The sequence below is a fragment of the Canis lupus genome, chromosome 6, assembly GCF_048164855.1.
Source record: "Canis lupus baileyi chromosome 6, mCanLup2.hap1, whole genome shotgun sequence".
Classification (NCBI taxonomy): Eukaryota; Metazoa; Chordata; class Mammalia; order Carnivora; family Canidae; genus Canis; species Canis lupus.
In genome coordinates this window covers 6,282,546-6,307,171 of record NC_132843.1, presented here as the reverse complement: position 1 = coordinate 6,307,171, position 24,626 = coordinate 6,282,546, and the positions used below count along the sequence as shown (strand labels likewise).

Genomic DNA, 24,626 nt, shown 5'->3' with positions numbered 1-24,626 from the left:
ATTTTAGGGTTTTTTTGGAGAGGTTACATGAAATGATTGCAGGACTTTTTTTGCTTAATGAGATATCAGGATAAATTAGTTTACAATAATTTCTTTCAATTATGAAAAATATTTGCCAGACTAATCAATAGATGGTTTTATTATTAAAAAGGCAAAAATACTTTTATATTTCAAATTCTGCTAAAATTGATGATGGTTTTAAATTCAATGTGCCAAAAAATTTTTTTTAATAAAAATAAAAATAAATTTAATGTGCCTACTTTAATCCTCTTTGTAAATGTTGTAGTTTTAGTTTGTAGTTTTAAATGTAAATCAAGTTATACCATGATTCAAAATATTTTTATTTTGACTCTTGCAAACCACAGCTAGGTGCCTTTCCAGAGGGCCTAATTTTATTGGAAGAATCCTGAGTTCGTAGAATACTAATTACTTCATCTCAGAAATCATCATGATTTGTTCCCAAATGTCCAACAAACCAACTTCTTAAGTAGTTCTTGTAGAGGTGAGAAATGTCTTTTCAGACAGTAAAAATATGGACTTTTTAATCTATCTCGTAATGCTCTTTAACCATCTAATACATACATTTTGCTGGGGAAAGTTCTAGGAGACTCAAGCCCATCATCATTAGTCAGAGGACAAAGCACTTGACACGGGTCCATTCTTCTGATCTCTGTAACCTAGAAGAGATATTAACTTCAGAATTCTGTCTTTGTGTCTCTGGCTTTCTTTTTCCATTTTGTAGTCAATCTCAAGAAAAGATCCCTAGGTTGGGATACGAGTTTTATTTTACTGAACAAATTTATAAAAATTTATTTTATTAGAGGAGGGAGCTTGGGTGACTCAGTTGTTCGATACTCCTGGTTTTAGCTCATGTCATGATCTCAGGTTGTGAGATGGAGCCCTGCGTGGGGCTCTGCACTCAGCCAGGAGTCTGCTTGAGATTCTTTCCCTATGCCCCTCCTCCCATCTTTCTCAAATAAATAAATAAATCTTTGAAAATTTTTTATTTTGGGGCACCTTGGTGGCTCAGTCAGCTTCCATACTGTATGTACTGCCTTCCACTCAGGTCATGATCCCGGGGTCCTGGGATCAAGCCCCATCAGGCTCCCTGCTCAGTGGGGAGTCTGCTTCTCCCTCTCCCTCTGCCCTTCTCCCCCCACTTGTGCTCTCTCTAGCCTCTCTGTCAAATAAATACATAAAATCTTTAAAAAAATTTTTTTAATTATTCTGTAAAGTAAGTTGTCTTTGGAATGCAGAGGAAGCTATGATCATGTTTTGAAGCATAAGCTGTTCTGTCTTGAAAATGTGAGGAAATAATGGTAAAAAATGGAAAGTTTCCTCCTCTAAGATTAGGAACAAGAAAGGGATACCTGCTTTTGCTGCTCCTACTCAACATTATGCTGGAAACGATAGTCAGTGTAATGAGGCAAGAAAGAGAAATAAAAGGCATCCGGATTGGTAAGGAAGAAGCAAGCCTATTGTACAACCAAGCTTCTTTGCTGTACACAAATGTTTGCTGCCATTGGTTGCAACACATCTCAGCATATTCCGCTTTAGGTTATACTGAGTTAGAATTTTCTCAACTTTAAAAACATTATTACCTTTGAATGTTTCATACAGACTATTCAAGAGCTAATTCTTTAGTCACTTACTGTTTATTTATTCAGTTATTTAAGTAGGCTCTATGCCCAATGTGGGGCTGGAACTCACCACCCCAAAATCAAAAGTTGTGTTCAGGGGGTGCCTGGTTCAGTCGGTTAAGCACCCACTCGTGATTTCAGCTCAGGTCATGATCTTAGGGTCCTGGGATCGAGCCCCATGTTGGGCTCATTGCTCAACAGGGAGTGTGCTTGAGGATTCTTTCTCCTTCTCTCTGCTCCTCCCCAACTCCCTCCTGCACACTGTCTCTCTTTCTCTCAAATAAATAATTAAATCTTTAAAAAGAAAAAAACAAGTTGCATGCTCTACTGAGTCAGGAAGGCACCCCTGTTTAGTCACTTTAAATCTGCCATTAACTGCTCAAACAAGCAACAAAAACTGAACATTTTCAATCCCATCTGTCATCAAGGAAAACCACTTGGAATAATTTTCCTTTTTTAAAAAAATTGATGCTGTTCCCAATATCTTCTACTCCTTAAGCAGGTGTTCACACCAAAAGCATTATGATCCTAAACAGGTTTATTTTCTCTGTATTCATTTTGGATGTTACAATCAAACATGATTTCATTAACTCACCATCAGTCAGTGGCTTCCCTTGTTTGGTTAACAAACACGTCATTCAGAAATTTACTTTGGGTATAGCCTCATTTCCATTTTTATTTTTGTGAAGAAATTCACCTGTGATGAGATATCCCACTTAAACTTTTCTAATTTTTCTGACTGCCGCTTTCCTGTGAGTCAGGACTATTGTGATGAGTGCTTATTTTGATGATGTTTATGTGCACTACATTTTTAAAAGAGATTTTATTTATTTTTTCATGAGAGACACACACACACACAGAGAGAGAGAGAGGCAGGGACACAGGCAGAGAGACAAGCAGGCCCCACGCGGCAAGCCCGACGCCGGACGCAATCCTGCGACCCCGCGACCCCAGGATCACACCATGAGCCAAGGGCAGGCACTAGGCCGCTGAGCCACCCAGGAATCCCTGTACTATATTTTTTTAAGCAGAGACTATAGTGTTGCTGTATAATAAATACTAACCTGTCATCAATTCCATAAAATTTTTTCAGAAATAGATTAATATTCTGATTTGCACTACTATATAGCAGTTTGATGCCTTGGAAGTGGTAAGATTTTATTGCAGTTTTTGAACTTTGGATGTAGATTGAAATTTTTCTGAATCAGGGGATCCCTGGGTGGTGCAGCAGTTTAGCGCCTGCCTTTGGCCCAGGGCAGGATCCTGGAGACCAGGGATCGAGTCCCACGTCGGGCTCCCTGCATGGAGCCTGCTTCTCCCTCTGCCTGTGTCTCTACCTCAGTGTGTGTGTGTGTGTGTGTGTGTGTGTGTGTGTGTGTGTGTCTATCATGAATAAATAAATAAAATCTTTAAAATATATAATAAAATAAAAAAATTTTAAAAAGAAATTTTTCTGAATCAGAAGAATTACTTTCAACCACTATTATCAAGCAGTGAATGACTTTAGAGATTAGCTTTGTTGCAGATTTTTCCACATTATGGAAATGTGTTCTCTGTCTTGTTATATAAGTATCATATAATATCCTCAGTTTTTCCTCTTGGTCTGCAAAGCCTAAAATACTTACTATCCAGCCCTTTACAGAAAATTCCTTAATCCTTGATTTAAGACATTAGAATAAAAGAATTCCATGCATTTTTACTAAGCAGTGTTTCACATTTAATTACAAATGTTTTAGGGATCCCTGGGTGGCGCAGCGGTTTGGCGCCTGCCTTCGACCCAGGGCGCGATCCTGGAGACCCGGGATCGAATCCCATGTCGGGCTCTCGGTGCATGGAGCTTGCTTCTCCCTCTGCCTGTGTCTCTGCCTCTCTCTCTCTCTCTCTCTCTGTGTGACTATCATAAATAAATAACAATTAAAAAAAATTTTTTTAAATAATTACAAATGTTTTAATATTTTTTTTAGGAGTGCTTCATCCTAAGTAGGAACTCAGTGGACTTCATTTATAATCTTGCATTTCAAATTTTTTAGACCAAAGCATTTATTTCCTGCAGTGATTTTTAAAAATAAATAAATAAATCAGCCAAAAACCCTAAAGAAGGTATGTGGGCAGTGGAGATACTCATAGTAAAAATGGTAGCAAATAAGTACTTAAAAATGTTTAGTACATCACTTTATAGTTCAAGTTCCAGGAATTTTTCATATTTCTTTTTAATAACTTTTTGGATTTTTATTATGACTGCCCAAAGTAAATGAGAAGATACAGTTGTCATCAAATTCTAATTTTTTTTTTTTTTTTTTTTTAGGATTTTATCTATTTGAGTGAGAGAGAGTGAGAGAAAATACAAGCAGAGGCAAGGGACAGAGAGAGAGAGAGGGAGAAGCAGTCTCCCTGCTGAGCAGGGAATCTAATGTGGGGCTCGATCCCAGGGTCCCAGAATCATGACCTGAACCAAAGGCAGATGCTCAACCGGCTGAGCCATCCAGGCGCCACTCAAATTCTATTTATAGACAGTCTAATTATCCCTTTTTAATGTTAGGAGGTGACAAAAGAAAACGCATTCACTTTATCATTTTTGTGATGTTTTGGAGGATTAGCAAACAACTTGATAAATATATTGGTGCTTTTAAGAACCAGTAACCCTGAAAACCCATATAAAAATTTAATTTTTTTATCCCTCCAAAATCTTTTGGTTTTAGGTCTTGTTCATATGCTTCATTTTGAGTTAATATATAAAATTGCACTCCATTTTAGCTTCTTTATCTTATGGAATGGCCCATTATTTTGTCCTTTAGAAGCCTAAGGGCCAAAGTAACATTTCTCAGATTCTTAAAACTGCAAGTTTTCTATTCAGAATACTTAATTGTCTTTAACTTAACTCTTTTGATAAGAGTCTCTAACAGTCCTGATCTTTATCTGTAAAAACAATAAGATCTGTTTAATGACTTTAAAACATTGAAAGAGGCATTAGAGATTGTGTTGTTCAAATCCACCATTTCACAAATGAGGACATTTCTTCTTTATCCCAAAGGTAAGTATCAATTTAAAATATTTGTTTAACTTAAAAAAAAAACCCACCTTTTAATTTTAACATTGAAGTCCACTTTCCAGACCAAGTATCAATGTAGAAATTTCCAGTACATAGACTATAGTCTAACATATATTACCATGTTATGAAACAGATTATTCAGTATTATTAGGATGCCAGTTCTCCCCCAAATTGCTCTATATTCAATGAAATTCCAATCAAAATCGCAGTAGTTGTTTTTTAAGAAATTGACAACCTGACTCTGGAATTTATAAGGAAATTCATAATATCTATAATAACAAGAATATTTTTTAAATATAATACAAAGGTAGAGGACCTACCTTACCTGATTTCAAGACTTGAAATTATAGTAATTAAGACAGTGTGGTATTATTATCATTGGCTAGAAATAGGGATCAATGGATAGACATAGAGATCAAATGGAAAGAATATACAGTCCATAAATAGATGCATATAAATATGGTTAATCATTTTTTTAAAGATTTTACTTATTTATTCATGAGAGACACAAAGAGAGATGCAGAGACACAGGCAGAGGGAGAAACAGGCTCCCTGCAGGGAGCCTGATGCGGGACTTGATCCCTGGACCCGGGTTCATGACCTGAGCCAAAGGCAGATGCTCAACCACTGAGCTACCCAAACATCCCTGGTCAATCTTTTTTTTTTTTTAAAGCTATCAAGGTGATCCAAAGGAGAAAGGAAATTTTTCAACAAACGTTGCTGGATATCCATATAGATAAAAATTAACCTTGACCCTTACCTCATACCATACAGTGATCTCAAAATGGATGATAGACCTAAATCTAAAATTTAAACCTATAAAACTTCTAGGAAAAAAATACCTTGGGCAGGCAGAGATTTCTTAAGACACCAAAAATATAGGTCATGTGATAAATTAGACTTCAACAAAATTAAAATTTTCTGCTCTTCAAACACACTTCACCGTAATATTTATAACAGCTTTACCCATAATAGCTCCAAACAGAATCCAACTCAAATGTTCACCAATAGCTGAATAAACATATTGTGTACACCCATGCAATAGAATATAAATCAATAATTTTAAAAAACCCAAATTCCTGATACATAGATGAATCTCAAAAACTATACTATGCAAAAGAATCTACAAAAAAAGTACATACTGTCTAATTCTATTAATATTAAAACTCTAGAAGAGACAAGCCTAATCTTCAGTGACAGAAAGCATATAGGGCAAAAGAGGATTTTTTTTGGAGGGATGGCAATGTTGTATTAATTGTGATCCCACTGGTACTTAGGAGGCTGCGTACAATTGTCAGGTACACTTACAATGGATGCGTTGTAGTGTATTTAGGCTCAGCGGTTTAGCACCGCCTTCAGCCCAGGGTGTGATCCCAGAGTCCCAGGATCGAGTCCCGCATCGGGCTTCCTGCCTGGAGCCTGCTTCTCTCTCTGCCTGTGTCTCTGCCTTTCTCTCTGTGTCTCTCATGAATAAATGAATAAATTTTTTTTTTTTTTAAGGATACTTCAATAAAGATCATTTAGAGGTAAACTTTTTTCTCTGGATTTCTCTTCTTCCCAAATCAGTTTACTTAAGTTTCCTCCCTTACTCCTATCTCCCCTTATGCTCTATTCCTTTTTGAGGAATATTACATTTGCTCCCTTCCAACATACATTGATACATTGATTCTGATGCCCCCCAGCAACGCCAACTTTTCAAAGCTCCGCCCTTTTGCTGATGTGCACAATCGAAACTGGCTGTGGTCAATAAAGGACCCTTCCTCCTTGCAAAGTAGGGCTGAAGACTAGATATTTAAAAGTTGATTTTTTTTTTCTCGGCTATATTCAAATAAACTACCTAAAGGTAGTAATAAAGTCATAACTACAACCCGATTTGCCATACTTACCCAGCTTAGTGTCCTTCCACTGCACATACAAGTTGCCTCAGTCAAGACAAATCCCAAGGCTGCCAGCGAAGGAATATTGTGGAACAGAGAAATTACAAGGATAAAATAGAAGAAATAGATTCTATTTCTGATAGAATGAACATGTTTCTTGTGCCAGCTGCAACGTAGCATGCAAAAATCCTCTTTTTGTCTTCTAGTTTAACACATAACATTTCAATAAACATCAGGTAAATTTCATATTTTCTCCAGCCGTAGAAGAGGGGGGATGGGGATGCTATTTGCAATCATGGCAGATGTCATGTCACCCAGACACACTGCTTTATAGAGAAACCTAGGTAATTATCACAAGCAAAGAACACACACAAATCAAAGGTCATTTGAGCTGAAATTACCTGATTTAGGAATTTGGTGATGTTCTTGGTTGCTGCTGCTGCTTTTTTGTTAAAATAAAATTAGGAATCAGATGGACAAATTTAAGATATTTCAGGGGTGCTTGGGTGGCTCAGTCAGCTAAGCATCCGAACTTTTGATTTTGGCTCAGGTCATGATCTCAGGGTCCTGGCATCAAGCCTGGCAAGGGGCTCCCCACTCAACAATGAGTCTGTTTGTCTCCTTTTCCCTCTGCCCTTCCCCCTGCTTGCACTCTCCCTTTCTCTCTCTCTCTCTCTCTCGTAAATAAATATATCTTTTTAAAATATATTTTAATCACAAATTTTCTCTTTTTGTATATTTTTAAAATTTTTATCTATTTGTTTTAGAGAGAGCAGGCAAGCGAGAGAGAGAACACAAGCAAGGGGGGAGAGGTAGAGGGAAAGAAGCAGACACCCCGAGATCATGACCTGAGCCAAAAGCAGAGTTAACTGACTGAGCCACCCAGGCACCCCTAATCACAAATTTTCTGAAGAGCAATTCACTTATCTTTCTAGTACTGCAAACTACATTCATTCCTCTCCTACATCCTGTCTCTAAGGCAACAGTACTCAGGTGCCATTTTTACAGGTTTTACCTAGTAAATTTCAGCATCAATATAATTTTTGCATTATTGCTGTTGTTTTACCAAATTAGAAAGGTTAATAACACAATATTACAGGCAGGAAACAGGGTAGGATATGCTTCAAAGCACGCAGAAGCAAAATTTACATACATCCAAGTGTTCTTGGCTTTTTGTTCCAAATTACATAGGAAAAAAATCTACTACCAAATTTGAGTAGGAAAACATTCAGAAAAAACATGTCTAATTAATTCTATTGAGGAGCTAAATCTGATAGAAGAGCTACTGGTGATAATAAATAAAATTGGATAGTGCATGGCCATAAATATTTTTCCAACAGATATTTTTTTCCTCTTGATCATTGGCAGAGTTGAGGACACACCATCCCCAAAAATGGTATCTTGGCATATTAAATATCTCAAGCTGAAGGGATTTGAGAAACAGCACGTACAGGAAGGACTCTCTGACCCGCCCCTGAAGCAAGTCATAGACCCTCCTGTGTTAAGTGCCTACCCTATTCCCAGAGGAGAGGAGCGTTCTTACCTCCCAAGACAGAGGGGCTCCAAGAAGAATCTGCAGGAATGCCTTGCTAAGTTTCCCCAGGTTATTGCCCTTAGCTCAGATTCTTTACACTATCATTTTATCCAATGTGGTCCCCCTTTTCATCAAATCCACATAAAAACACTCAAGTCTAACAGTTCCTTTGAAGTCTTCATTTCCTTATGAAGATTTCTGAGTCACATAAACTTATATAATAAATCTGCAAGCTCTTCTCTTGTTAATCTGTCTTTTGTTTTCTTCCCAACTAAGAACTGAAGCTGGGAAGAGGAAAGATATTTTTCCTTCCCTTTATTACCAACTAAGTTAGATTTGAGACTCCCAAAGTTTGGAGATTTAATAATTGTTTTACTGGGATCCCTGGGTGGCGCAGCGGTTTAGCGCCTGCCTTTGACCCAGGGCGCGATCCTGGAGACCCGGGATCGAGTCCCACGTTGGGCTCCTGGTGCCTGGAGCCTGCTTCTCCCTCTGCCTAGGTCTCTGCCTCTCTCTCTCTCTCTCTCTCTCTCTCTCTCTCTCTGTGACTATCATAAATAAATAAAAAAAATAAAAGCCAGCTTTAAAAAAAAATAATAATTGTTTTACTGTCTGGAGGCTTTGCATTCAAATATTCTGTTGAATTTAAGAATTATTCTAAAGATCAGGACTAATGAACAGATTCTAACAATCTCTCCCCAGCCCTTCTGAGTTCTCCCAGCTACAAGATTAAAGAAGAAAACAACTCAAACTTAACTATCTCTGAAAATAGGACTGGAGAACTTTTTTTTTTTTTTTTGTAATCAAGAACAACTAAATCCACAAGAAAAAAAAAAAAATCAGAGACGCCTGGGTGGCTCAATGGTCAAGTGTCTGTCTTTGGCCCAGGGGTGTGATCCCGGGGATCCTGGGATCAAGTTCTGCATCAGGCTCCCCAGAGAGAGCCTGCTTCTCCCTCTGCCTATGTCTCTGCCTCTCTCTGTGTATCTCTCATGAATAAATAAATAAAATCTCTCCAAAAAAATCAGTTGTAAGCCACCCTGTTTTGTTTTTCTGTTTTTTTAAAGTAATTTTATTTTTAAGAGAAAGATACCAAATCTCCTACTTACCTGCTTTGTATGTGAATAACAAGAACTATAAAGCTTATATATGAGTTAAAATACATTTTGTTTTTCTGTTAAGTCAGTTACAACAGAGACACAATAGCGGGTGTGGGAAGACAAGAGAAGGTAGATGCAAGGATCTACAAGGACCACACAGAGAGAAAACATGACCCAGAACACAACAGGGATCCTGTTCAGACTTTCATCGAGCAATTGTCCTTTCCTCTCCACAACTGCTGCTCAACCTGGTGTTTCCCTCCAGACTCCTAAAATCCTTGTTTTTGCATAGATATCAGTATTGCTAGAATCTAAAAACACTTGAGTGTGACTGTGATTCTGCTCACTGGAGCTATGAAATTTCCATCTATAGCACCTCTCACTCCACCTGCCCAAGGGCTTTAAACCACCTTTAAACCTCACCTTTCAGGATTTGGTAAATGAGGAAGTCCAAAAGCTACCAAGACTCCAGATCAAGTCCTAGGCAACAGTGTAAGGCGGACAAGGAAAGTCTTGGTTCCTTTCCTCTGTGCTGTTGACACATTCTGAGGAGGGATGGAGGGCACAGCACTTTCACTGCTAGTTAGGCAGCCAAGAAAAATGAGAAAAAGAATTTTCACAGGAGTGTTTAGAACAGCGTTACTCATTATAGCCAAAAGGTGCAAACAACCCTAATATCCAACCAGGCAAGGGTGGATGAAACAAAGGTGGTATATGCATATTATTTGGCCATAAGAAGGAATGAGATCCTGACACATGCTACACCGTGGGTGGACCCTGAGGACATCATACTAAATGAAGGAAGCCAGTTAGAAAAGACCACTTATTATACAATCCCATTTATGTGAAATGTCCAGATCAGGCAAATCTATGCAGACACAAAGCAGATTTATGATTGCTTCCAGCTAGGGGTAGATGGATCGATAGGAAGGTGATAGCTAAAAGATATGAGATTTCTTTTCGAGTGTTCTAAATTGACTCCAGTGGTGATGGTTGCCACATCTCTGAATATACTAAAAATCATTTGATTGTACACTTTAAATGCATAAATTGTATGGTATGTGAATTACGGATCAATAAACTGTTAAAAAAAAAAGAATAAAAGAAGAAGAAATGGGCCTTTGAAGATCAGAACAAATCACCAATGCCTCATGCATTGGAGATCCTGAAAAAAGCTGAACTACATTAACTTCAAGCTCAAAAAAATAAGCATCTGGCATAGATAGTTATATTAAAAGAAAAAGCATCAATCTGAATCCTAAACACACCCTTCCTTTTCAAAGATCTGTCACTTAAAATGTCACACCTCTGTAGGTTACTTCCTCACCAGATAGGCTGAACCCAAACCCAGTATGGACAGCAAAGTAGGTAGGTATTGCATAACATAAACATTTCACACCATCCCCTCAACGACATTATAAATGCCATTATTTGCATCTGTAAAATGAGGACCTAACACTTATAAAATTAGCTTGAGAATTAAATAAAATTATGTATGAAAATGCTTAGCAAAGTACCTGCATCAGAGTAAGTCCTCAGTAGATGGTTATTGTAACTATTATCACCTCCTCCAAGAAAACTCTTGAAAACATCCTTACTCATGAATCTGCCTATCCAAACAAGAACCAAATATCAAATTGTATGCATTTACAATCTTTCAATCTCTTCCACTTTCTGACTTGAAGTGATTTATTTAAGCACAATAGTTAACAAAAAGTCACTTACTTAAAATTGGCTGATGATAAAAAGAGAAATAAGACATGTAATGCTTTACTAAACAAATTACTTTCTTTGGCTTGAAGTGCAAAAAGAAATCCAATTCTACAATTTATCTAGATAGCTAAGGAGCTGTTCAGTATTTGTGACATCGTCATGTTAACCTCATTGTGTGGCCACAGCTACACAAAATCCTCTTTTTAAAATTCTATGCAAGGGCTCCTGGCTGGCTCAGTCAGAAGAACATGTGACCCTTGATCTCAGGATTGTGAGTTCGAGCAGCCCCACATTGGGTATAGAGATTACTTAAATAAAGAAACTTTAAAATAAATAAATAAAATAAAATTCTACACAAATTGCAAGTAGTAAAGTATTGGTTTTATAAATGAGGAAAGGATACAAGACGGAAAGAGCTTTGCCTTACTACACACACCACCAGCCTTGAATGTTTTACTTCAAAAGCATATTTCAAAATATTTTTAAAAAGAGAGAGAGAAATAATGAAAGTCAGGGAAGTGTTTTTTATGTGGAGTCTGCAGAAGAGTATTACTATTGCTACCATAGCAACCGGATCACGAGATGGTTTTGCAAAGGAAGTGTCTCTCCAGACCAGCTGCCAAAGTGAAGGATAGCAACTGCATTGCTACTCTGTTCTCTTTGCACCTCCCTCACTTATGTTTTTCCAAAATGGTTCCAGAACATTGATTTCAATTTCTTGGAACCTCAGTTATGACCCTCTCCCTGTTCCTCTTTATCCCATAATCAACTCTCTTACTCAACAAAATTCAGCTTAACTCAGTTCTCCCCCTCCAAACCCTACTTTGTAGAAGGTGGTGATTGATCATGCAATAAAGCAAAGACTGCCATTGGACTTGGAGGCAGCCCTTTTGTACCTTAATAGTTAAAATACAATCCATTCCCAGTTTTAGTTTTAAGGCACTGCTGGCAATCATTGAAACTGAAACCAGTTCTTGGAGAATGGAATTAGTGAAGACAAGTGGCTAAGGGCTTAGCCACTACAGTTATATACACTTGATGCCAAAGGGCAAGTATCCCCTATACCACCTCTCCTTGCTCCTACCCTCCATTGCAAAACACTCTGAGCCAGAGATTTTTATGCGAGGTTTCATTGAGGAACTCTACCCATAAGAGGAAAGGGGAAGGAGGATAGGGCATAGGGAGAAGTTCAATTGCAATTTATCCCCAATAGAGGCCTCAGCTGACCCTACAGGGAGCAGTGAAGTTGTCATGGCCCTTGCTTGAAGGTCCACTTACCTGTGCCTCTCTTTGCCAGAAATGTGAATTGACCAGAACAGAGATTTGCAGCTCGAAGGAGGCCATTTGGATTGTAGGACCTCAGAGGTCCCCGAGTTTCCTTGCTCCTGTAAAATAAACTCAACCAGGAGGCTGCAGATAATTCTGGCTTACGTGAGTGTGCAGTAACACTGAAAAACGTCAATCTCAAACAGTGTCCAAGTGTTCAGTATCTTCAACAAGGATATCTGGGGATCCCTGGGTGGCTCAGCGGTTTGGCGCCTGCCTTTGATCCAGGGCGCAGTCCTGGAGTCCCGGAATCAAGTCCCACATCAGGCTCCCGGCATGGAGCCTGCTTCTCCCTCTGCCTGTGTCTCTGCCTCTCTCTCTCTCTCTCTCTCTCTGTCTATCATGAATAAATAAATAAATCTTTAAAAAAAAAAAAAACAGGATATCTGCATTCCCTGCAAATAGCTCCAAAAGCTATTCCAGACTTCTGTCAAGCACTTCAGAACTTAATGATAAAGTTGTAAAAAATTATGTAAACGGATTCTTCCAGAGAGTGTCCCTAAAACCTGGATCTCCCTGTGCCTACAACATGATTGGGAATTTCAATGAATAATAAATAAAGATGAAATTTTTACACTCCACTCACATTGGTCTTTTTTGATATTGCTTCCTGCAATATTTGTGTCAGAATTTTATATTTGCAAAACTGGCTATAATTTTCCCTAAATACAGGTATGTGAACAAAAGGGCAGTTGCTCACATGCTGACTCAAATTGTTCTATACACAAATACTGTTAATACAGCAAAGTTATCCTAGTACCTGGATTCTTTTCAAAACTTTAAGCCAAATCCCTTATGAAAACCATAGCAGTAAAAAAACAGTGCACTTTTTAAAAAAATGCTGCATATAAAATGTTTGAGAAATTTCATTTTATTTCACATATGCAAACACAAAATTTGGGTGAATACAGAAGTCAGAAATAATTTTTGTAGATAACCATTATACTTCTTTACTCTGTTTTAGTGCCAGTGCATATTCTACAAAAGAAAATGGTTTCATAAATTAATATAATTTAAAAGTAAATGCCAATGTTTTTATTTTAAAAATTAATTTTATGTAATGAAATCTAAAAAAAAGGTGTTGTTGGACAATTTTTAATGCAGCAAGTTGGTCTGGGATAATAGTTTTCGGGTTCATTTTCCATTGCCATGGAACAAATTACCACCAACTCAGCGGCTTAAAATAACACCAGTTTATTAGCTCACTATTCCATAGATGGGCAGGTTGGGTGAGCTTGGCTAAGTCTTCTGCTTAAGGTCTCACATGGCTGAATTCAAGATGACAGTCAGGCTAGACTCTTATCTGGAGTTTGTTCAGCTGTAGAACAAAGGTCCTCATTTGCCTGCTGGCTGTTGGCCAGGGGGTCGCTCTCTGTCTTGGAACAGTCTCCAACCCATGTACGTGGCTCTCTCCATCTTCAAGGCCACCAAATGCAGCTGAATCCTCTTCCTGCTTCTTCTCTTTCTGACTTCGTCTTCTCCTACCAGCTGATGAAAAGGCTTTAAAGGGCTCATGCGAGGTAAGGTCCACCCAGATAATCACTCAGATTTTGTTAACCTTAATTACATGTGCAAAATATGCCATATAACATAACATAATGGTGGAAGTAAAACCAGCAGAAGGTCATGGGCCATCCTAGAACTCTGCCTGCCACAGCCATGTAAAGGACCAAACAGACCAGAGTACTGACATGTACTGTCTCCGACACACTGGCCTCCTTTTTGGTACCAGGAGGCCTGATAGGTAGCTGATCACTGGAAGGATTGACCATAATGCATCTACTCATAGTCCCAAGAAAGTATTTTGGGGGGAGCAGAACGTTGTTGGGGTTTACCAGACACTCCTGCAGACAGAGGTATGATAACACAGAAGTCTGGGTCACTGAGACAGAGACCACTGACTTGTCACTATAGGATAGCATCTCTTTAGTGAACATCAGAGGGTAGAGGCACTTGTACTAAATCCTGACTCACTCACTGGTGCCAAATAGCAGGGAATTTTGCCTCACCAGCACTTCTTCCCTGATGGCTCATCTGGATCACGAGGATCCCCTATAGCACTTATTGGTTAGGGAAATTCAAGTATATAACACATCAGTTCCTCCCATACATTCAAATGTACCTGTAACGACAGTACGCTGATTTGCCCCAAAGTCCCCACCCATGAGTTCATGTTAGCCTCCTTTTCCTGGTGAGATCCCTCCCCAAATCCCATCAGACAAATTCTAGTGCCCTTCTTTTTTTTTTTTTTTTTTTAAGACTTTATTTATTTATTTGACAGAAAGAGAAAGAGCACAAGCAGAGGGAGATGTAGGTGGAGGGAGTGGGAGAAGCAGGCTCCTCACTGAGCAGAGAGCCTGATACAAGGCTCAATCCCAGGACCCTGGGATAATGACCTGAGCCAAAAGCAGAGGCTTAACCACTGAGCCCCCCAGGTGTCCTTCCAAGTGCCCTTCTCTCTAAAGATACGATGGTTACTTGGGCGCCTATATTCAACAGAGCCACAGGAGTTTGAGGCACTCTCCACCCCACCACCAAAGTTCCCCAGAATACTCAGATGGCTGTATATGACCTCTGTTCTCCTTGAGGACAGGGAGAACCTAGCCCTACCTATAATCACTTTTTTTCCTTAAAACAGCTGAAAGCCAGGAAGAGGAAGATGAAGGGATCAGAAGGTACAAGAGGAGAGAGCTGCCTTGGCCAGTAAGCGAGGCACGTTTCTTTTCATTTTCAAGTGGCTGCCTCCTCAACTTCAACTAAACAACTCTCGATTTGGGCCCACCCAAAATTCTATGTCCTCATTGCCGACACCATTTATTTTAGTGCTGAGAACCCTTTGATTCAGCAGCCACCCACATTGCTTCTGGCTGGGATTACAGGGTATGATAATATCCCTTCCCCCACCTTACACCTGTCAGTGTGGGTACTACCAAAAGAAAAAGAAAGAGTAATTTTGGGTGAGGATATGGAGAAACTGAAAGCCTTGTATGCTGTTGGTGGTGATGCAAAATGGTGCAGCTGCTACAGAAAACAATAGGGAGGTTCCTCAAAACATTAATGTAGAAGTGCCATCTGATCTAACAGTCCTGCTTCTGGACATTTATTTAAAGGAATTGAAATCAGGAGCTTGAAAAGACATTAGCACTCTTATGTTCATTGAAGCTCTTCACAATTGTCAAGATGTATTAACAACTTAAATATCCATCTACAGATGAATGGACAAAGAAAATGGCATATATTCATATGATGGAATATTATTTGGCCTTAAAAAATAAAGAAATTCTGTAGTGTGTGACAATATGATGAACCTTGAGGACATTATGTTACGTGAAATAAGCTGGTCACAGAAGGACAAATACTGCATGAGTCCACTTACATGAGGGACCTAAAATTGTCAAATTCGTAGAATCATGCCAAGAGTCAAATGGTTTCCAGGGGCTGAGAGGAAGGAAAAATGGGGAGTTATTAGTGAACAGGTACAAAGTTTTGATTGAGCAAGATGAGTAAGTTGTAGATATCTGCTATACAACATTGTACTTAGAGTTAACGATACTGTTAACGATACTAAAGTTAACAATTAAGAATTCGTTAAGAGGGTAGATCATTCCTGCTACAATGAAATTTTTTTTTTTTAAAGACTAGAAGGAGGAGGAGGAGGAAGGGGGGATTTTCTTTTTAACCAGGATAAATAGAGACGTGGAATAACATAAGGATTATGAACCTAGACTCTAGAGAGACACCTTCCTGGGTTTGAATGCTGGAGTTTCCATCCTATTAGCTGTGTGACCTTGGACAAGTTACTTAGCAGCTCTGTAACTCCATTTCTCCAGCTATGAAATGGGGAGATAGTATCTTGTCACAGGGGCTATGAGGATTAAAGGATTCAATCCATGGAGAGAGTTAGCAAGGCCTTGCACTCAATAAATGTTAGTTACGACTAAAGGAATTACTGAATGAGTAATTTAAACAATAACTCCTATGGGCTGTGGAAATCAATTAAGTATTTCTTCCCAAAGAGACAGAACATTTGTACAAGTATAGTTCTATTCTTTATTTTCTTTTGCTGGCCAAATAACAGTAACGATGGATAGAAGTATATGTTTTTTTAATAGGAAGGAAGAGGGCTTAGGTTGATTGACTACTGTTTGCCAGGCATACTGTAGCTACTTCTACATATGTTGATTGTTTCACCTTATTCTCACAACAAGCTAGCAAATTGGGCATTTTATCACCATTTTTCTGTTGGATATAACTTGTCCAAAGTTGAGTAATTTGTTTCCAACCTTGCCTAGCAAGGTCTGTGAATTCAGACCCAGCTACCACACGCAATCTATCAACACAGATGTCCACAAATTTGCTCTGTATGTAGCCACCTGATTTTATCAATGAATAGGATGAGTTGAAATCATTATTTTCGGAGGAATTCAGGGCCAGTAAGAGTTAAATTATTTATTGGCTCTGCCAGACTGTATGGTTTCCTATTTAAACACGGCACTGGTCTAGGTATAATGCTCTAAATGACCAAATCTTTGGCCTAATTATTAAAGGACATATCTTACAAGAAAGTAAAGTTATAAAAGAAAAAAATCACTGGGATTTGAAGGATAAATTGATGCCTAAGAAAAGAGGGGATGGAGTTAATAGGGCAATAATTTTGGAAAATATAGCAACCAAGAAATGCACTTTCACTATTACTGAGTTTAATTTTAGTCAATATTCTCTTGGTACATACAGGCATGAACCACCAGCTATGAGTGAAATCTACCTCTTCTCTGTCATTTGGAAGATATCTTGAAGATTCCCTGGAGAACAGTGCTTTAAATCTTCAGAAACAGAAGCGACCATTCAGTGTCAGAAAAGTACATCAAGTAAATAAAAGAAAATGTCCTATATTATTTTTGCCATGAATTTACCCTTGGCAAATTATTAATGTTGTACTGAAGAGGCTTGGGATACATTTCACTTATTTGCTTATGTAACTTTTACTCACTATTTTCATTGGTGGTGAGTAAAGGAAAAAATGGAGGTAAGAACACGATGACCTTTCCATTTTGTTCTAACGCAGAAAACAGGAAGAGTGAGCACTGCCATCTTTTGGTTACACAATATAATAATTGAAATCATTACACTTAACAGCCAGAAGAATGCTGTTAGTCATCACCAAGCAAACAGAAACAGTTACTTACCCAGCATGAGTCAATTCTTTGGATTGTTTCCTTATAACATCTTTCTTCTAGAAAGTAATCACAAAGTTTCCAAAATCTAAATTTTCTTTTAATAATAGACGCAGAGAGAAAGGTTGATGGGTTGTCTAGATTCTCTTAAAGACTACTGACAGTTCTAATTATATTTGATAATTCTAAAGCATTCAGAGTAGACAAAGAGAAGTGGAGAACTTTTTGTGTGTAATTATTGAAGCCAATTTCACAATTGCCCCAGGGGCCAAGAACCTGAACAAAAGGCTGGACTTTCTTCAATGAGGAAATGCCATGGCAGAGGCTTCCAGAGAGCTAGCACTCCAGCGTCATCTACACCAAGCAAGAGAAAAGAGGTAGTAGGTCTGGACAGGGCACAGGCACATTGCAGGAACGTTTTATGTTCTAGGGAAACACTGTGCTACTTTGGAAGGAAGCTCTGAGAAGTTTGTCAAAGAGTACTGTCTGGGACCGGCCTCTCAGCTGCCTCAGCATCAGAAAAGCCATAAGACACAGTTGATACACGATGTGTGTTTTACCAACAGTAGTCCTGGAGAAAAGACTTGGAGCAAGTAAAGGCATTTATGTTGAAGAGGAAACTTCTGAATTTGAAGAAGAGAGGAATTTGTAAAAGAAATACAATCCCCTCAGATCATGTGTGGATCCAGAAAGGAAGATATCAAGATAAGTTTTTTATTTTTATTTTTTTAAGATTTTATTTATTTATTCATGAGAGACACACAGAGAGAGGCAGAGACATAGGCAGAGGGAGAAGCAGTCTCCCTTTGGGGACCCCAATGTGGGACTCAATCCCAGGACCCCAGGACCATGACCTGAGCCAAAGGCAGACGCTCAACCACTGAGCCACCCAAGGGTCCCCAAGATAAGTTTTTTAAAAGGCTTATCAGACTGCCAGAAAATAGACTATAAAACCCAAATGAGGATTTTTGGAATGTTAGGGATAAATAGGGAAATATGGAAATATCATACCAATAGAGTGAAAGGAAGTTACCTGAATTTGACCTTTTTTTTTAGATATCCTCAGGTCTATCCTGATATGTTCCCCTTTTGCTGTAGAGATACGTATCACTATTCCATGTATACTAACATGTTTTTGGAGGTAAGATTGGAATCTAATTCCTCTTGTTAAAAAACAAAACATTTCGATAGGGTACCAGAGAGTAGACTGGGTAGGGGGGACGTGGCTTCCAGTCTCCTCACTAAGTAGCCAGATGCCCTGAAGTCACCCAGTCTCCCTGAGCCTTGGTTTCCTAAATCTATAAAATAAGTTCCTTGGATTCTATCATTGCTTCTCAAGGGGGGCTCTGCGGACTCCTCTGCAGCTATAGATTACATTCAAAGAACCCTTGCTTCTCCGATTTGAGAAATATCAGATAAGATCATTTCTAATGGCCTTTGCTCTAAAATTCTGAGAGAAAAGAAAATCTTTTTCCTTCACTAAATTCCTCAGGACCTAGAGGAGGAAGAAAAGCCAACACGCTTGTATCTTTTTCCCTTCTGTGTTCCTTCTGCCTTTCAATAACAGGCAGTTATTCTTTCATTCTAAATTTCTAGAGCAGTGTTTTCCGAAAGAAGCACATCTAACTTAACATTTTAGAGTGGTCACATTTTTAAAAGAAAAAAAGAGACAGATGAGGTCAATTTTAATATTATATTAAATATTATAATATTTAATTTTAATTTTTATATTTTATTTTATCCAATATATCCTAAATATTATCACTTTGACATGTCAGCATTGTAAAAATTAATGAGATGTTTCGTTTTTTGTTTTGTTTTGTTTTGTCATTGTAAGTCTTTGGGATCCCATGTGGCTTTCACATTTACAACACAGCCCAATTCAAGCCGGCCCCACTGAGAGTGCTCAATAGTCACACATGGCTGATATTGGAGGATCCTATGTTCCAAGAGTGGACAATAAATGATTAGAGCCCTCCTGGTGGAAAGCTAATGCTCCCCTGTCCATGTTTTCATGTGTTCTGAAAAATAGCCCTGTTGGCTTACCCAACCCCAGAACTAGAGAAGGTCTAGAAATGACAGAAAAGACTAAGAATCTGAAAGAACACCTCTCCACTCACAACTCCCCAGCAGAAACCCTTCCTTCCTTGAGCCATCAGTCCAATCCTTCCCAGAACACTTGAAAAGGGCTATTTCTTTCCCTTCTTACCTTAATGCTACTTCTCCACAACAAAACTGAAAAGTGTTTTTCTCAACAAACCATTCCCCAGGGAAGCAAGTAATTATCTCTCTATCTTTGGATTCAGGCAGATAGTGATTACCCACAAAATCCCTGCTGTAGACACAATAAGCATTTATATTTGTGTTCTTCATTTTTTTAAATGATGCGGAAACTTTCATTAACTCATCAACTCTATTGCAGGAGAACTAATTCAGAGACATTTGCAATTAATGTATTTTTTGTTGTACAACATGATGGCAGAAGAAGATAGAAATGACTAGAATCTAATTTGGACATCAGTGATCTGGATTTCAGCTTGGGACATTATGCCTGTCCTTTTATATAAAGACCTGGAATACTGAGTAAAATAAGTAAGCAAGAAACTTAGAAATTGAGATGAGGTAGGCTATTTTACATGGGAGAAGATAAAGGGTTTTTTTGTTTTTTGTTTTTGGATGTTTTGTTTTTTTGGTTTTTTTGTTTGTTTGTTTGTTTGTTTTTTGGTGCTTGGTTGGTTTTTTGGTTGTTGTTGTTTGGTTTATTTTTGCATTTGGCCAACACACAAAGTAAAACAAAAGTTTCATACGTGTATAGGAGTCAGAGCTGCCTACTTCTCATCAAAGTGGTTTCTGACATCTCTAAATACCATCATTTTCCACTTTCTTTTCTATTTGGGATGGCAGCATAGTTCAGAAGGGTAAAGACAAGCAATAGATTCAAATATTTATTATTTTATTAAGGCAGAAACATGAGCTGTCTAAAGAGATCCGCATGAGCTTGTTTATGTATCCTTTATCACAATGTGCCTTTCTAGTCCTCTCCTTCATCCCTCTAAGAACAGATTTTTGCCAACCAGAAGGCATGGGGTAGCTAAAAGGGAACACTGGATAAACCACTAAGGAAATCGCCGGCAGGAAAATAAAATTTCACTGTACCTCACTCAAACCTACAACATCAATTCATCTGTACGCTTTTGGTGTTAATGGCTCCAGATGGTCTGGTTCCAGATCACCATGTTTCCCTCCCTTTTTCATCATTGATACCTACTCTCAAAAGATGAGCCTTAATAGAAGGAAGAGGGATGACACGGCACATAGTATAAAGACTAGATTTACAATATTGCATAAAGTCGGTACATTACTAAATGAGGACTGTACACTTTGGAAAAGCTGACATTTACTGAAATTATGGCCCCCTCCACTGTTCCTTTAGACAGTCAGGGACTCTTCTAGGTCTTTGCACCTGCTCCCCTACCCCAGCACAGCACTTGATATGGGTATCTCCTGGCGGGTTCAGTTCCACAAGGGAGAGAGGTGGTCTCAAGGGCAATGAATGTGAATGGGGAAGGTTCAACACCCCAGGGGCTTAGCCAGTCTTGAGTTTCTTTAAAATAAATGCAAACAAATTCTCTTCATAAAAATAAAAGTGCTGCGTTTTTCGTGACCAGACTACCTGTCCAACCCTAGGCAGAAATGGGCAGAAGTTTTTCTTTTCAGCAGCCGTGATCTGCAGCCTTTACCCTAAAAATGACCTTTCTACCTGTCCCCATCCTTTACCCAGCCCTAAGAAATTGTAGAAAGGACTCTCATTTACTATACGATGATGAAAGGAGTATAAAGAAATTGAAAATTAGCCCAAACCCTTCAGTTCCACATAATCAGTTTTCTTCATTTTTGCCCCATCAAGCACTTCATCCAGAAGTACACTCCATAGGAGGAAATAGAGTCCTGGGAAATAGAGCCCGGGATATCTGCCCTGATCCTCTCTGTGTTTCACTGAAGCTACCTCTCCATCCCAGCACGGGCTTCACACAACTCCTTTGAGGGAGATGAGGACCATCAAGAAATGTGAAGGGTCTGAAATTTTACCCAACTTACACACTAGCAAGTTACCCTGTTCCTGTGTCCTGGATCCTAGTGGAGACACGAGACTCCTGGGTCAGAGACAAAGGACTTCCTTACTATCAACAGAGTAAGCAACACTAGCACCTTTGCTTTAGTTCCTTTGCCCACACGTAACACAGGGATTGCGCATGGTCCCACATGACACCTGTATGTGCGGTAGGTTGCCTTGCAGAACACGGAGTCAAGGTCCCAGCCTTTGAGTCAGCAACAGACAAGCCATTCTCCCTCTGCCATGACCTACTTAAAGTGACTAACTAGACAAACTGCTCTGTATCAGGAGTTGCATCAACCTAACAATGAGGTGCACTCAGCAGGAGCACTCAGGGGTGTTCAGGGCCCATGGCAGACTGCCTCTCCAGACAGAGCCCTATGTACATTTTAGAATTCCAAACTTTCCTTCAGAATCACCTTAATCCAAAACCCCACAACACTGAGCACTAAGAGCCCTGGGCCAGCTGTTGATGACTGCCTCAAATGTTGTATTTGGTTCTAAAGAACAGTGGGATTATGGGTATAAATCTCTCTCTCTCTCTCTCTCTCTCTCTCTCTCTCTCTCTCTCTCTTTTTCATTTTAAGTAAACTCTATGCCACACACAGGCTCAAACTCATGACCTCAAGATCAAGAGTCACATGCTCTTCCAACTGAGCCAGCCAGGCGCCCTTGTCTCCTTATGCTTAAACAAAAACACTCAAACCCTCACCTCACCTCCACCATAGTTTCAGTTCCCGCCAGACTCTTATGAAAACTTTCAGTTCCTGATAGACTGTCATACTGAAAAAGAGGGATGCCTGGGTGGCTCAGTAGTTGAGCGCCTGCCTCCGGCCCAGCATGTGATCCTGGAGTCCTGGGATCGAGTCCCACATCGGGCTCCCTGCATGGAGCCTGCTTCTCCCTCTGCCTATGTCTCTGCCTCTCTTGTGTCTCTTATGAATAAATAAATAAAATCTTTAAAAAAAAACTGAAAAAGAAATACCATCAGCTCTTCAAGTTGGAGGGAGAATTCAACATAAAAAAGAAAGATGCTCATAATAAGGAACTTAAACTCAATACACCTAAAACCAAACTCCTGGACTTCCCACACAGTACACCTGCTCCTCTTGTGCCCCCTAGAACACAACTCCGTCCTCCAGCCATGCAGACCAATGGCCCGGGGGTGGTGCTCGCCTCCTCTCACTCTCCCATTTCACAGCCTGCTCAGTGATCCAGAACCTGATGTGGGCACTCTCTCCATGGTGAAGCTGCCAGTTTCTTTTTTTCTTTTTTTTTTTTTTTTAAGATTTTATTTATTTATTCATGAGAGACATAGAGAGAGAGGCAGAGACACAGGCAGAGGGAGAAGCAGGCTCCCCGCAGGGAGCCTGACGTGGGACTCAATCCTGAGTCTCCAGGATCAGCCCTGGGCCGAAGTCGGTGCTAAACCGCTAAGCCACCAGGGCTGCCCAAGCTGCCAGTTTCTAGCTTGGATTCCTACAATAGTCTGCTCACTGTCTTTGCTACTTTAGTTTGCTTCCTTATACTGATTCTCAGTCTAGCACAGGGATCCTTTCAACTTGAAAAGCCAGATCATGTCACTCTTCTGCTCAAAATCCCCCACAGACTCCCAGCTCATTCAGAATAAAAGGCCAAGTTCTTACAGGTCCTACCCAATCTGCAAACGCCATTTAACCTTTCTAACCAAGATCCTCCTCTGCTCTAACTGCCTCACACCAATCGCTCTGCACGCCACACCTGCTCCTGGAACATATCCAGTCTTTCCAGGCCAGGGTACTTGCTCTGCTGTTCCCTCTGCCGGGTGCTCCTCCCCAAGGTTCAAAGGACTTGCCCCTGATCTTCCTTCAGGTCTTTGCTCTAAGTCAACAAGTATTTATCATCTGCCTTTTCAGTTTGCGGTCCAAGGGGGAGAGAACCCAATCAACAGATGCTTAAAATACAGTGAGTTTCAGGCCACATTTGGGGAAGTGTAGGGCATTATAGGGTCAAAAAGGAGGATTAGACTGTTGGAAAGAATTTCCAGGGACGCCTGGGTGGCTCAGTGGTTGAACACCTCTCTTCGGCCCAGGGCAGGGCGTGATCCTACAGTCCCAGGATCGAGTCCCACATGGGGCTCCCTGCATAGAGCCTGCTTCTCTCTCTGCCTGTGTCTCTGCCTCTCTCTCTCTCTCTCTCTGTCTTCATGAATAAATAAATAAAATCTTTAAAAAAATAAAAATAATAAAAAATAATTTCCAACAAAAGATGGAAATTCTTTTAAAAATAAGAACGCTGTGGCACCCTATGTCCCAGGGTGGCATATCCAACATCCTATCCCACCCAAGGAGTTATTTTTTTTAAGATTTTAAAAAAGATTTTATTTATTTATTTGACAGAGAAAGAGAGAGCACAAGCAGGGGGAGCAGTAGGCAGAGGGAGAGGGAGAAGCAGGCTCCCTACCGAGTAGGGAGCCCAATGTGGGGCTCTATTCCAGGACCCTGAGATCATAACCTGAGCTGAAGGCAGATGCTCAACCCCCGAGCCACCTAGGTGCCCCTACTTGTTTATTTTAAAGAGAGAGAGAGTGTGTGTGTGTGTGTGTGTGGAGGGGGAGGGGGAGAATCTCAAGCAAACTCACCACTGAGCGTGGAGCCTGATGTGGGCCTTGATCTCATGACCCTAAGATCATGACCTGAGCCAAAATCAGGAGTTGGACACTTAACTGACTGAGCCACTCAGGCATCCCATCATCCAAGGAGTTCTTATGTTTTTGTTTTAATTGTGATTCTACATAAATGTGTCAGTTGCTGCCTTGAAAGGTAACATAAAATGATAGAACATTTACGTATCAAAAGTGATAAACCAGGAATCAACTAAAACAATGCTAACTCAATTAAAAATTTGTAAAGCAATTTAAAATTATTTTGTAGTGTTTTGTATACTTTTTATACTGAATTTAAGTATCTTTAAAACTTTACCAAACAATATACTCATATTATGCCAATTTTCCTCTAATTATTGTCAACATGGATATAATGTTTCGTGAAATTGTAACTGGGTAGATCTACATACTTTTTAAAGTCTGTCCCTTTTCATGGCCTATCTCTTCATTTGCAC

At 39.5% G+C, this 24,626-nt stretch overlaps 1 protein-coding gene across 2 annotated transcripts in view; it reads right to left on the bottom strand.

The window, feature by feature from the left end:
- LOC140634956 (uncharacterized) overlaps positions 1–24,626 on the bottom strand; it is a 119,645-nt gene that overhangs the window by 27,787 nt on the left and 67,232 nt on the right. Inside the window, exon 2 of one of the 2 annotated variants that reach the window (XM_072828742.1) lies at positions 583–677. In XM_072828742.1, the coding sequence (XP_072684843.1) occupies positions 583–677 (95 nt within the window). Of the gene's footprint in view, positions 1–582; positions 678–24,626 lie in introns of those variants that run through there. The other variant, XM_072828738.1, reaches the window with a different exon arrangement.